The sequence below is a fragment of the Rhinatrema bivittatum genome, chromosome 14 (genome assembly GCF_901001135.1).
Source record: "Rhinatrema bivittatum chromosome 14, aRhiBiv1.1, whole genome shotgun sequence".
Lineage (NCBI taxonomy): Eukaryota > Metazoa > Chordata > Amphibia > Gymnophiona > Rhinatrematidae > Rhinatrema > Rhinatrema bivittatum.
In genome coordinates this window covers 43228058-43240638 of record NC_042628.1, presented here as the reverse complement: position 1 = coordinate 43240638, position 12581 = coordinate 43228058, and the positions used below count along the sequence as shown (strand labels likewise).

At 48.6% G+C, this 12581-nt stretch overlaps 1 protein-coding gene across 3 annotated transcripts in view; it reads right to left on the bottom strand.

Annotated features, from left to right (window-relative positions):
* Positions 1-12581, bottom strand: part of CLUAP1 (clusterin associated protein 1) — a 229824-nt gene that overhangs the window by 184594 nt on the left and 32649 nt on the right. For all 3 annotated transcript variants that reach the window (XM_029576921.1, XM_029576920.1, XM_029576922.1), the window contains exon 5: positions 6211-6306. In XM_029576921.1, coding sequence (XP_029432781.1) covers positions 6211-6306 — 96 coding nt within the window. The remainder of the gene's footprint in view (positions 1-6210; positions 6307-12581) is intronic.

Genomic DNA, 12581 nt, shown 5'->3' with positions numbered 1-12581 from the left:
GAATGGGCCATTCTGAAAGTATTTTAATCTCCAGTTCTGCATCGAGTGGAATGGCTATGGATGCCTTCTGTGTCCCTCTCAGTTCACTAATTTCAATTTAGTGAAACAGACGGATTATTGAGACCTCCTATTGCTCAGAATTTTTTTTTTTTTCTTTAAAGGCTGAAAGGCTTTGTTTAGGAATCATAAGAATCTGGGGGAGAAAACCCCCAGAGGCAGGACTGCTGTCAATAATCACTTTGTCCCAGCACTTGGAGAGTTAAACAGCAGAGGCTCCTTGTTTTTAATCATAAGTGGCTATGCAGAGCCTGTAGCTGCTCGAGAGCACTCAACAGGGCAGCATTTCAGACACAATAGGAGAAACCCTTAGCTATTCTCTCTCTCTGGGAATTCCCAGCACTGGGAGAGTTAATTCTATGCGGTTGTGCAGAACCTGTAACTGCTGAAGAGCTCTCAAGAGGGCAGCATTCCAGACACAATGGAAGAAACCGCTGTTAGCTGCTCTCTCAGATAGGGGCAGATTTTATAATCTGCATGCACTGGGTACATTTGTGTGCATTACCCGGCGCGAACAAATGTACACCCGATTTTATAACATGCGCACGCTACCGCGTGCATGTTATAAAATCCAGGGTCGGCGCGTGCGCAAGGGGGTTCACACTTGTGCACCGTGTGCATGCCGAGCCCTAGGGGAACCCCAATGGCTTTCCCCATTTCTTCCGAGGCCGCTCCGAAATCGGAGCAGCCTCGGAGGGAACTTTCCTTCCGCTCCCCCCACCCTGCCCTCCCTAACCCACCCCCAAGCCCTACCTAAATCCCCCCCTACCTCTGGCAGGTGTAACTTGCGTCTGAGCACTTTCCCTATGAGGGGCCATGGAGGGAATACGTACAGCAGGACGTCGCTCGGCCATGGAAGGGCCATGGCATCCACCCTTTCCGAGCAGTGTTCCCGCCAGCGGCTGAAGAACCGGGGAGCCCTGGCGTTGTTCAGAGTTGCCATCAAATCCAGGTGCGGGGGACCCCACCTGTCGATAATGAGGGACATGGCGTCGGACAGCTCCCACTCACCTGGGTCCAGGCGCTAACGACTTAAGAAGTCAGCTTGAACGTTCTCGTTGCCTGCTATGTGGGAGGCTGCGAGGCAGCCCAGGTGCCGCTCCGCCCATGCGAGAAGATGACTTGCTTCGAGGGCCACCAGGCGACTTCTGGTGCCCCCTTGAGATGTACGCTACGGTGGTAGAATTGTCCGAGAGCACTCAGACTGCCCGTTGCCGAAGTAGAGGGAGAAAGTCCCTGAGTGCTAGATGATCCGCCCGGGTCTCCAGGCGGTTAATGTGCCAGAGAGACTGGGCTGGGAACCAGTGCCCCTGCATGGTCTGAGACTGGCAAACCACTCTCCATCTGGATAGGCTGGCATCCGTCGTGACTACTATCCACTGCGGGGTCCGAAGGGACATTCCACGGAGGAGGTGCTTGAAAGAAATCAACCATTGTAATTCGCTGATGGTAGAGTCTGAAAGCGGAAGCTGCATCTGAAACTGCTCCGATACCGGCTTTCCACCCAGCCAATGAGCCAGCAAGACTCTCTGTAACAGTCGCATATGTGCAAACGCCCAGGGGACCAGGTCGATCATGGAAGCCATGATCACAGGACCTGCAGATAATCCCACGCCGTGGGGAGAGGCATGGAGAGGAAGCCCTGGAGCTGATCCATCAACTTGGAAACTCTCGAGCCTCCAGGAACTCCAAGACCTGAGACAGATGGAGACTGCTCTTGGAGAAGTTGATTATCCAACCTAGGGACGAGAGGAGAGCGAATACGCGGTCCATTGCCTGGCGGCATAGGGTCTCCGACTTGGCCCGGATTAACCAATCGTCCGGGTGGACCAGGACACCGTCCTTCCGGAGGGCTGCCGCCACCACCACCATCACCTTAGTAAACGTGTGTGGTGCCATGGCAAGACCGAAGGGCAGGGCCCTGAACTGGAAGTGCTGACCCAAGATGTGGAACCAGAGGAACCTCTGATGTTCGGGACGGATCGGTATATGCAGGTAGGCCTCCGTCAGATCGAGTGAGGCCAAGAACTCTTGAGATCCAGGATGGGACGAAAGGAGTCATCCTTCTTCAGGACCCTCTTGAGATCCAGGATGGGACGAAAGGAGTCATCCTTCTTCAGGACCATGAAGTAGATGGAGTATTGGCCAGTGCCACATTCCGCCACCAGAACCGGGCAGATGGCCCCCAGCCTCTGAAGTCTGAGAAGAGTCTAGGTCTCTGTGGCCCGCCTCCGGTGGCCGCAGGGAGACACCATATACAAGTCTGGATGTCGCGAGCAAACTCTAAAGCGTAGCCTTTGTCTATTGTTTCGAGGACCCACTGGTCCGACGTGATCTTGGCCCATTCCTCCACGAACAGGGACAAACGACCACCTAAGTTGGGAACGGAGGGATCAGCTGGCGGATTCTCATTGGGAGGCGGGCTTGGGCACAGGACAGTGGGTAGCTGCATCTCAAAAAGGGCCGATGATCCCGAAAGGACTGGGGCCGAGAAGAATTTTCCCTAGGGAAGGCACCCCTTGCTCTAGGGTTATAGCGGCGTTGACCCCGGAAGCGGGTACGAGTAGGGAAGAAGGATCTAGCCTGTTTCAGGCGGACCTCAGGCAACATATGGACCTTGTTCTCCCCCAAGGATTTAATAAGCTGGTCCAGATCTTCGCCGAAAAGGAACTTATCCTTAAAGGGGAGAGTTCCCAGCTGTGCCTTAGAAGATGAATCAGCCGCCCAGTGTCGGAGCCAGAGAAGCCGTCTGGCTGATACCGCCGAAGCCATCGCCTTCGCCTGCACCCGGAACAAGTCGTATAGGGCATCCGCCCCATAAGCTATGGCACCTTCCAACCTGTCAGCCTGCTCTGCCTCTGCAGACGGGAGGTCTTGGGTGCTGAGAATTGTTGGACCCACCTAAGGCTTGCCCGCTGCATGAGACTGCTGCAGATGGACGCCCGAACACCCAAGGCCAGGACTTAAAAAAATGCACTTGAGATGGAATTCCAGCTTGCGGTCTTGGACATCCCGTAAGGCCGTAGCCCCCACGACTGGTATAGTGGTATGCTTAGTGACCGCGGTCACAGAGGAGTCCACCTTAGGCATTCTCAATAATTCTAAACATTCCTCTGGGAGGGGATAAAGTTTTTCCATGGCCCTCCCGACCCTCGGGGGCCTGCCATTCCCTTAGAAGCATTAATTTGTGCATGGGATGGAAGGGAAAAGAGCACGGGAGGGCCCTGAGCCCTGCCAGGACCGGGTCCAAGGAAGCTGGCATCGCTGCCGAGAACTCGTCCACTGGGGGACAATCAATCCCCAATTCCTGTGAGATGAAGGGGAGAAGCAGCTCCAGTTCTTCCCTGCGGAACAGACGGAGAACCCGGGGGTCATCCCCCTCCAAGGGGGGAGAGGAGGAATGTCAGCCGAATCTGGATCCTGGTCCGGATCCTGGGCAGGTGGGGGGCCGCGGGAGCCGGTGGGGGAGACGGGGGAGGAGAGGCCCCCTGAACGATTCGGACCCGGGTTGCCCCCTGCCCGTCAGGAGCCGTAGGGGAGAGAGGGACAGAGAGATGAGGAACCTTGGCCGGAGGGGGCGGGGGGGCGCTTCTTCCTGCAAACTCGCTAAATAGGATTTGTGCAGCAAAAGCATAAAATCAGTGGAAAAACGGGTCCCAACGCCCCCGGGGGGAGAAGGGGGAGGCACCGAAAAAATCGGGTCAGGGGCTTCAGGGAGCTCCGATAAAGAAACCGGAGAAAAACCCAAAATGGCCGCCGTTCCCGCGGTTTGATGGCCCGGGAATGGCGGGGGAAAATGTTTTGGCGGCTTGGTCCAGATCCGGAGGGCATCGGGATCTCAGAGGAACCTCCCCCCTCCCCCCCCCCGGTAGGCAGCGTGAACAGAGCCCCTCACGTGAAAGCCTGACCGAGGAATTCCCACAGGCTAAACACATCAGAGATCATAGCATGGCTGCTGGGTGGGGGAGGGGCAGCACTAAGATAAGCTGAGCTGCCGGTGCTGAAGGAGCGGAGGCACAGAATGAACTGTGCACACTCTCAATTCACTCTCTCAAGCTGCAAAAGTAAGTAGGGAAGGCAGGAGCCTTCTGTTAATCTTATCAGGGACTCCTCTGGGTAAAATCACCTTTTATTTAGTCTTTGTTTTTTCTATTTATTTATTTATTTATTTATTTGATGAGTTTTATATACCGTTATTCGGTAGAGTCATCATAACGGTTTTACAAAGTGAACATTTTTCTCAGTAGTTTTGCAACAGTATAACAATGTGAACATTTCCAGAAATAAACATATCAAGTCCAGTACTCATTATTAGGTTGGATGAGGATAGTATGCGTGTTTAGGTTGGAAAAAAAGTATTAAGAGGATTATTTTTCTTTTTTCTTTTTTTTTTTACAAAGGTCCCTGTCAGCAGCTACAAAACCATGGATCCCAATGAAGGGAGAGCAGTACAGAAAAGAAGGAGAGAGGCAGCTGAACAGGGGGAGTGACTGGCACCACCAATTTTCACCCCTACAGCCGAGGATCACAGGGAAAAGGGAGCCTAGGCTATATAAAACAAGGTGCCAAGCCCCCCTAGGCCCCCGCAAGAGTGAGGAGACAGGGACTGTCTCCTGTGAAGGATCCACAGAGTTTACATTTTTTTTTAAAACAATAACTCAGAAATACTTGCTTGATCCAAACACGATAGACAGAAGGAAAAAACGCCCAGAAGGGACAAGCAGAAGTTAACAGGGAACCACAGGGTGAGCTGTTCCACCTGCTGGAGACAGACAAATACTGAAGGGCTACAGGGTAGGCTCTGTCGTCATATAGGATACCCTTTCAGTTTTGGTCTGTCTCCACCTGCTGGAAAGGAGGCTCAACCCATGGGCTGGACTGATCCAGGTACGTACAGGGAAATACAGATGATGTCATCAAAAAGGCAGAACAACAATTCTTCCTCTAATTGCTGGATGAGGGGACTAAACCCACATGTTCTTGACTGGTAGAGCAGAAGGATAAGGAATGGTTTGTTAAACATTTGCTATTCACGTATATTGACTTTAATTCCATTTTTACAGCATTCTATAGATTACTATGCAGGGATGGAAATATCATGAGCACTTGACTGACTGGGCAACTAAATTTTGATTTCTAGAACCTACCCATAAGAACACGTTTACATTTGTGGCTCCCTCCAAGCAACACTGAGGAGGAACCACAGCAGCCCTAGGAGAACCTTGGAGAGGAAGGCCCAAATGGGCTGCAGACAGAACATGACACTGACGGAAAGAAAAGATGAAAAGGGAGACATGAGGCTTGAGGAAAAGAGGGCCTGGTAGAGAAGAGTTTGGGGGGATAGAAGAAGGAAAATAAAGGAAAAAAAGATGAAGAGAAAGGAAACTAAAGAGATAAAGTAACCTCTTCCCCTAAAAATGGAGTAAAAAAGCAAAGTAAGCAAAAATAAAATAACAGAACAAAAAAAATAAAAAAAAGACTGCAAACAAAACAAATAAGAATGCAAAATGAAAACAAATTAAGGAGGCCAGCCTGATGGAATAGTGGCAAAGATGCAGGTTCAGTTCGCAGGCCAGGCTTCTTCTCCCCAGCCAGCTGAAATGCTGGGAAGGCAGCTTTCACAGCCCCAGGGGAGTGGGGGGAGTCTCAGCCACTGCACAGTAGATACTGGTGTCCAGGCTTAAGCTGCACATGTAGCGGTCTATGGCTCCTGGCCAAGGACCATGACAGCAATGGCTGATCCTGCTAGGGGGGTTATAAAGTAGTTGCAAGTGAAGGCTCATGGCATTATAGCCCAATAGAGGCCAGTTCCAATTGAGCCTAAAGCCCAAAGGAGCAGGAGGAAATTGCCAAGTCAAAAGAAAGAGAGTAACTTATAAAGGAAAACGTTTTTCTTTGTGCCTAACTTTCCTACTTCTCCACCCCACAACTATGAATGTCAAATATAAATACTAAATAGATTTCCACCTATCTTTCCATACCGCTGCCCATTCAGCTCTTTTTAAGAGGCCAACAAGTGCACCCTCTCAAAGATTAAAAAGAGTACTGCTTATGTAGACAGAACATGCTTTATAAGTGCTCAGTTTCACTGAGCCGATATTTAACACACAGAACAGGTTTCATCTCTGCTCTACACAATCTCATCATACTTACCCTGAGGTCCACCTCTTTACCAAGCAAATCATAAAGGGATGCTCCTTTGGATGTGATTTCTGAAGCAAGTTGCCTGGCTGCCTTTAAATCAGCAATCTAGAATAAGAATGTGGAAAAACTTATTTGACCCCAGAATTATTTTTTCCTCTTGTCACTCCATATGAAGTTTTGTATTTGGAGACATACATTTAATTGAAGAGATTGACTTTTGTTTACCTGATGTGCGGGGGGGGGGGGGGGGGAGCAATCAACCTTCAAAAAGCTCTAGGAATAAACTTCAGTCCTCACCTGCAACATCCAGTATTGAGTCCCATATAGAAATGTATTAATGCATCTCATTTTTAACAAAGGTGGAGGAAAAAATACTTACGATAGTAAAGCAGTGTGACAAGTCATTTTCCAAGTAGGTATATCAGTGAAAGGAGGAAGTGCAGAGGTGGGACTACTATGCAGAGGTAAAAAGGAAGAGCAGGTGTGGGGAACCTTAAGGACTATAAACTGGTTGGATTTTCACGATGATCCTAATGAATTTGAATGAGGCAGATTTGCATATAATTGGTCCAGTGTGCATGCAAATCTATCTCATGCATATTTATTAGCAATATCTTTCAAGGATTGGAAATCCTCCATCCCTGGTGAAGGCAGCGAAAAGGAAAATGCTGAAACTCTGAACACTTTGGTCTGGCATGCACCAAAGAAATGACTGGAGAAGGACTACTGAAATTTGGCAGGAGCGCATGTAGTGATGGGGAAGACTTCAGAAGAGAAGTTTGCATGAAACTGGCAAACCTGAAAGTATCTCTGATGAACCACAAGAGCAAACACCCCTCAATAATCAAAACAACACAATGCATAAGATGAACAATATTCTGTTAAAAAAAACAATTTTAAAACATGTTTTTAAAAAATAATGACTAATAAACTCCAATCTAAAAGAAGAGCAGTATCAGGAGTGTAAAGGTGTTCAATTTTTAAACTACTCGGGCAGGCGTAACTTTTGCAATAAAGGTAGGGGGGGAATTTAGATAGGGCTGGGGGGGTGGGTTAGGTAGGGGAAGGGAGGGGAAGGTGCGGGGAGGGTGGAGGGAACGGAGGCAGGCTGTGCGGCTCGGCACACGCAGGCTGCCGATTTTGCGCAGCTTTGCACGCGCCGACCCCGGATTTTAAAAGATACGCATGGCTACACGCGTATCTATTTAAATCCGGTGTATCCATTTAAATCCGGCGTACTCTTGTTTGCGCGGGCGTACTTTTTTAAAATCTACCCCAGTGGTTTCAGCTTATCAATACAATCATGTAAGAATTTCACCATCTAGAAATAGTGGGCCACGATGCGAGCATCCCAGATTTGCAGGCCCTAATGGAGACATTGTTGTGTTACAGAGATATGGTTCCGTGAGTCTTAGGATTGGAATACAGCTGCTATAACCTATTAAGGAAGGATAAAGTGGATCGTAAAGGGGGAGGAGTAGCTCTTTATGTCAAAAACAATATCCAAGCAAGTGAAATGCAAAGGGCATGGGGGCTGTCTTTAAAAAAGAAGATGGTGGATGGAGAGGAGAGAGGTAACCCGAGGAACTGCCATAATCATTTCCTGCATTTTCTCCGCTTGTGGAACTTTTGAACGAGTCGGCGCCGCCCGACCCTGAATCGGATCGGAGTCGCGTCGGTGACGTCATTTAAGGGCCCCGGAAAATCTACAAAAGCGGCCCCTCCTGCGGCGTGCAGGAACCGCTGGCGCGCGGCTTTGTCGGAACTTTTGCCTGAATTCCAGATCGGAGGAATTTCTTGACTAGTGAAGCGTTTCAAGAGACTTTGTAAGTAATTATTATCATATATTCCTCTCTCCTCAAGCCCCCTCTAATCCAGGGATTTGAAAAATTTAAAGAGCGATCCATAAAGAAGGAGAATTTGAATTATTGGATATGCCACATACTAAAAAAAAGGCACGGCTAAGGGAGATTCAGACTTCAACTCCCTTATCCATCCCATCTCAGCCTCAAATATCCTCCTTTTTCATGGCAACAACCGACAAGCCGGTGGAAGGAGCCACAGTAGATGCTTTAGAGCAGACCTGGGCAAGGGGCGGCCCGCGGGCTGAATCCGGCCCGCCTACGGTCTGTGACCGGCCCGCCCACAGCTGAGAGCAGACGGGGAATGAGGCACGCTGCCTTCCCTTGCAGAGGGAAGGCAGCAGTTCATTCTCCGCTCCCTCGCTCCCCGATTGGCCGGCCAATCGGGGAGCGAGGGAGCGGAGAATGAACTGTTTTTTTTTTTTTTTACAGCGTCCGGTGGGGGGGAGGGAGTGACTCAAGCGAAGGCACGCTCGAGTTTCTTTCCTACATATGTCACAGTTCCGCCTTTCGTGGTCTTTTTTCAGGGGTCCCCAACCACCGGTCCGCGGCGCGCGCTCCCGGTCTCTCCCGCTGCCGTTGCCGCTGGGCTGTCAGCACGTTCAAGCCCAGTGGTAACAGCAGCGGTGTTAGAAGACGGCGTAGCCACGGGTGGGCCTGGGTGGGCAGGTGCCCACCCAACTTAGACCCAGGCCCACCCAACTGGCACCGGAACTGCAAGGCTGTCGCGGGATCCCATCCCCGCGACAGCGAACAAGAGAACCCACGCCTCGCGCGCCATCACGGCACACATGGGGAAGCGCTGCTGTGGCAGTAGAGCCAACCGGTCTTCCTGTTGAGGGGGGGGGGGAGGAGCGGAAGCGCCGCGTGCAGCTTCCGCTTCCTCCCCCCAATGAAGGAAGATCAGCTGCCTCTCCTGCTGCCACCCGTTCTCCTGCTATCTTCAGGCCCGCCGAACTTCCTGTTTGGGGGTGGGGAGCGGAAGCGCCGCGCCCAGCTTCTGCTTTCTCCCCCAAAACAGGAAGATCAGCTGCCTCTCCTGCTGCCACCGGCCTCCTGCTATCTTCGGGCGTCGGGCCCTATGGCCCGCCGATCTTCCTGCTTGGGGGGGAGGGAGGAAGCGGACGTTGTGCGCTGTGCTTCCGCTCCCCCCCCCGACAGGAAGTTCAGCGGGCCATACCGCCCGACGCCGGAAGATAGCAGGAGGCCGGTGGCAGCAGGAGAGGCCAGCTGATCTTCCTGCTTTGGGGGGAGGAAGCGGAAGCTGTGCACATGCTTGAATGTGTATGTGTGGATGAGAATGGGAGTGTGTGTGGGTGAAAACTGGAGCCTGGGTGTGTATGTGGGTGAGAATGGAAGCTTGAATATGTGGGTGAATGGGAGCTTGAATGTGTGTATGTGTGGGTGAGAATGAGAGCCTGGGTTTGGGTGGGTGGGTGAGAATGGAAGCTTGAATATGTGGATAAGAATGGGTGCTTGAATGTGTGTATGTGTGGGTGAGAATAGGACCTTAAATGTGTATATGTATGGATGAGAATGGGAGCTTGAATATGTGTGGGTGAGACTGGGAGCATGGGTTTGTGAGTGAGAATGGGAGTCTGGGTTTATGTGTGTGGGTGAGAATGGGTGCCTGGATGTGCATCTGTGTGTGCATAAGAATATAAGCCTGGGGAGGGGTGAGAAAGTGAGAACTTGTATGTATGTCTGCAGAGAATGTGAGCTTGGGGGGGGGAGAGCATATGAGAGTGAGAGCTTGAGTGTGTGAGAGGGAGTCTGTGAGAGAAAGTGTGTGTGTGTGTGTGTGTGGAAGGGAAGAAGACAGTAATAGAAGAAAGACACTGAAAAGGAATTAGGAAATGAGCTATAAGGGGAAAAAGAGACCAGGACCAACTGATTAGAAAAATACAAAGATCAGACAACAAAGGTAAAAATATATATCTATATTTTGAGATGTTAGCAATTTAAATATAAGCAACACAACCGCTCTCTCAAAATTTATGGACAGGTAGGAGCCGTGTATAAAATCGTAATAATAAGAAGGCTAAAGTACCACAAATCACCGTGAATTATGTTTGTATCATTAAGTAAACCTCATACTTAGGCGTAGATGTGAATGCTATGCTGCATAATTTGGCATTATTTATCAGTAAAAAAACAACTAGTAGACCTGCATGCCTACAGCCCACCCATGTTAATCTTGTGCCCACCCAAAAAATCAATTCTGGCTACACCACTGATGTGAAGAGAGTGAGCATGAGAGTGAGAAACCTGGGTGTGTGTGAGACACATCATGGGAGGGAGAAGCCTGTATATCTGAAAGAGAACTTGGGAGTGGGAAGCCTGTGTGTGTGTATGCATGAGTGAGATCAGGTGACTGGTGTGTGTGTGTGTGTGAGAGAGAGAAAGAAAGTGATTATGGGAATGAGAAGCCTATGCATGTGGAGAGAACAAGCAAGGGAGTGAGAGACTGGTGAGTGAGTGTGTGTGTGAGAGAGAGAGACAGAGAAAGTGATTATGAGAGTGAGAAGCCCATATATGTAAGTAGAACACGGGAGTGGGAAGCCTGTGTGTATGTGTGTATGGCATGAGAGAAACTGTTCAGGAAGGTGACTGGTGTGTGTGTGCCAAAGACTGTTTGGGAGATGATTGGTGTGTGAGAGACAGAAACTGGTCATGGGGGCATGACTGGTATGGTGTGTGTGAGAGAGACATGGGCACTAAGGAAGAGGACCATAAGTATAGAACTTAGCTTCTACTGCTGCTTCTGGTGTGTGCCACGGCCTGCAGGGAAGGGGAGTGGGAGAGCTGCTGGAGGGGGTAAGTAAAGGTGGCTTTAAGTTTATTTTTCTTGACTGCCATTTTAATTGTGTGATGTCTGCTTTTTTGAAATATTTTATTGGTGTTTGGAGAATGTTTAATAGTTTTTATGAGTTTTTAATTGTTGGATGTTATTCTGTTCATAGCTGTTTTTGAAACATTTATTCTGCTTATTAGTATAGTTTTACAATTATTTCTGTGTGGGGATCTATAGTGCTTGCTAGTTCTGTTTTCCTAATAAGAGGTGTATTGGTTTTTAGTACCTGATTTAATATTTGTAGTGTTGCCTTTTCATAGATAGGGTGGCTCCTGTTTGAGTGTATTCCATAATACAGGTGTAACTGTGTGCGGATTAGTTTATGTGCATTACTACAGATCCTGGGAGTATGTTAGGTCGGTTCTGTGTCTGTTACCGAGATGAGATATTTTGCTAGCATGTAAGCGTTTGTATCGGTCTTATTTGTTGTGTTTTCTCAGAGGACATGCATTGGTGGTAAACTGCTGTCTTTTCATAAGTAGGGCTATTGAGAACTGAGTTAATTATATTAGTCCAGCCCTCTAAAACCATCCCAATTTCTCATGCGGCCCCATGGGAAAATTAATTGCCCACCCCTGCTTTAGAGCGAGAAGTAAATCTACAGGCTGAAGCCATCTCTCTAAGCCCCGGAGCACCTATGACTCCCTCCCCACCATGTATATATATAGAAAGTCTCACTGGCCCTCCCATGCTGGATACAGTCTTTGGTAAAATGAGGATATACATTGAGGAGGAGCTAGAAGACAAAAAGATGGGTGAGGTGGAACAACAGTGGGCCACATTAAAAGGGCTATAATAAAGGCAACAAACCTTTATGTAATAAAAGTAAGTGAAAAAAATAAACCTATCTGGTTTTCAAACAAGATGGCTTAAAAGATAAAGGCAAAAAGAACAGGGATCCTTAGCCACAAAAACATAAAGGGAAAGTCACAGCTTAAATTGTGTCTTGGGCAGACCAGACGAGTCTTATGGTCTTCATCTGCTATTATGTTCTCTGTTTCTATGACATTCAGCACTAGGGATGTGCATTAGTTTTTGACGAATTAGGAAATTCGTACAATATTTCCTAATTCATCATGGATCAGTAAAACCGACAAACGATTGCATTTTCCCCGAATTTTCGGGAAAAATCGTTTTTCGGTTTAGCGTGCACTTGCGCACTAACGGTTTTATGTTAGCGCACACTAATGGGAGTTAGCACGCACCAACTCCCGTTAGTGTGTGCTAACCCGAAAACGATTCGCCACAAAAAAAAAAAAAAAGAACCACGGGAGATACAAAATTTCCCGCGGTTTTACAAAAACGAAGCCAGATACGATTACTGGTGCGATACACATCTCTATTCAGCACACACTGCTATTTCAGTACAGAATTCCACACACAGCTCTGCCACTGTAGCTCAATCTAGACACTTCCTGTTTGGGAACTATTCTAAACAGATTCACAATTGTAGTAAACTGTCTGCTTATGTTCATGTGTTAAAACTAAACCATAACTATCAAATCTGCTGTAGAATTGGGGAAAAAAAGATTTTGAAAAGATGTACCTGTATTTCTTATAAGCTGTTTAACCATAACATTTTCATTAATGACTTTTCCACTGCATTTTATTAACAGGCACCTACAAGTTTACCGCAAAATTCCCCACTCATAATAATTCTCTAG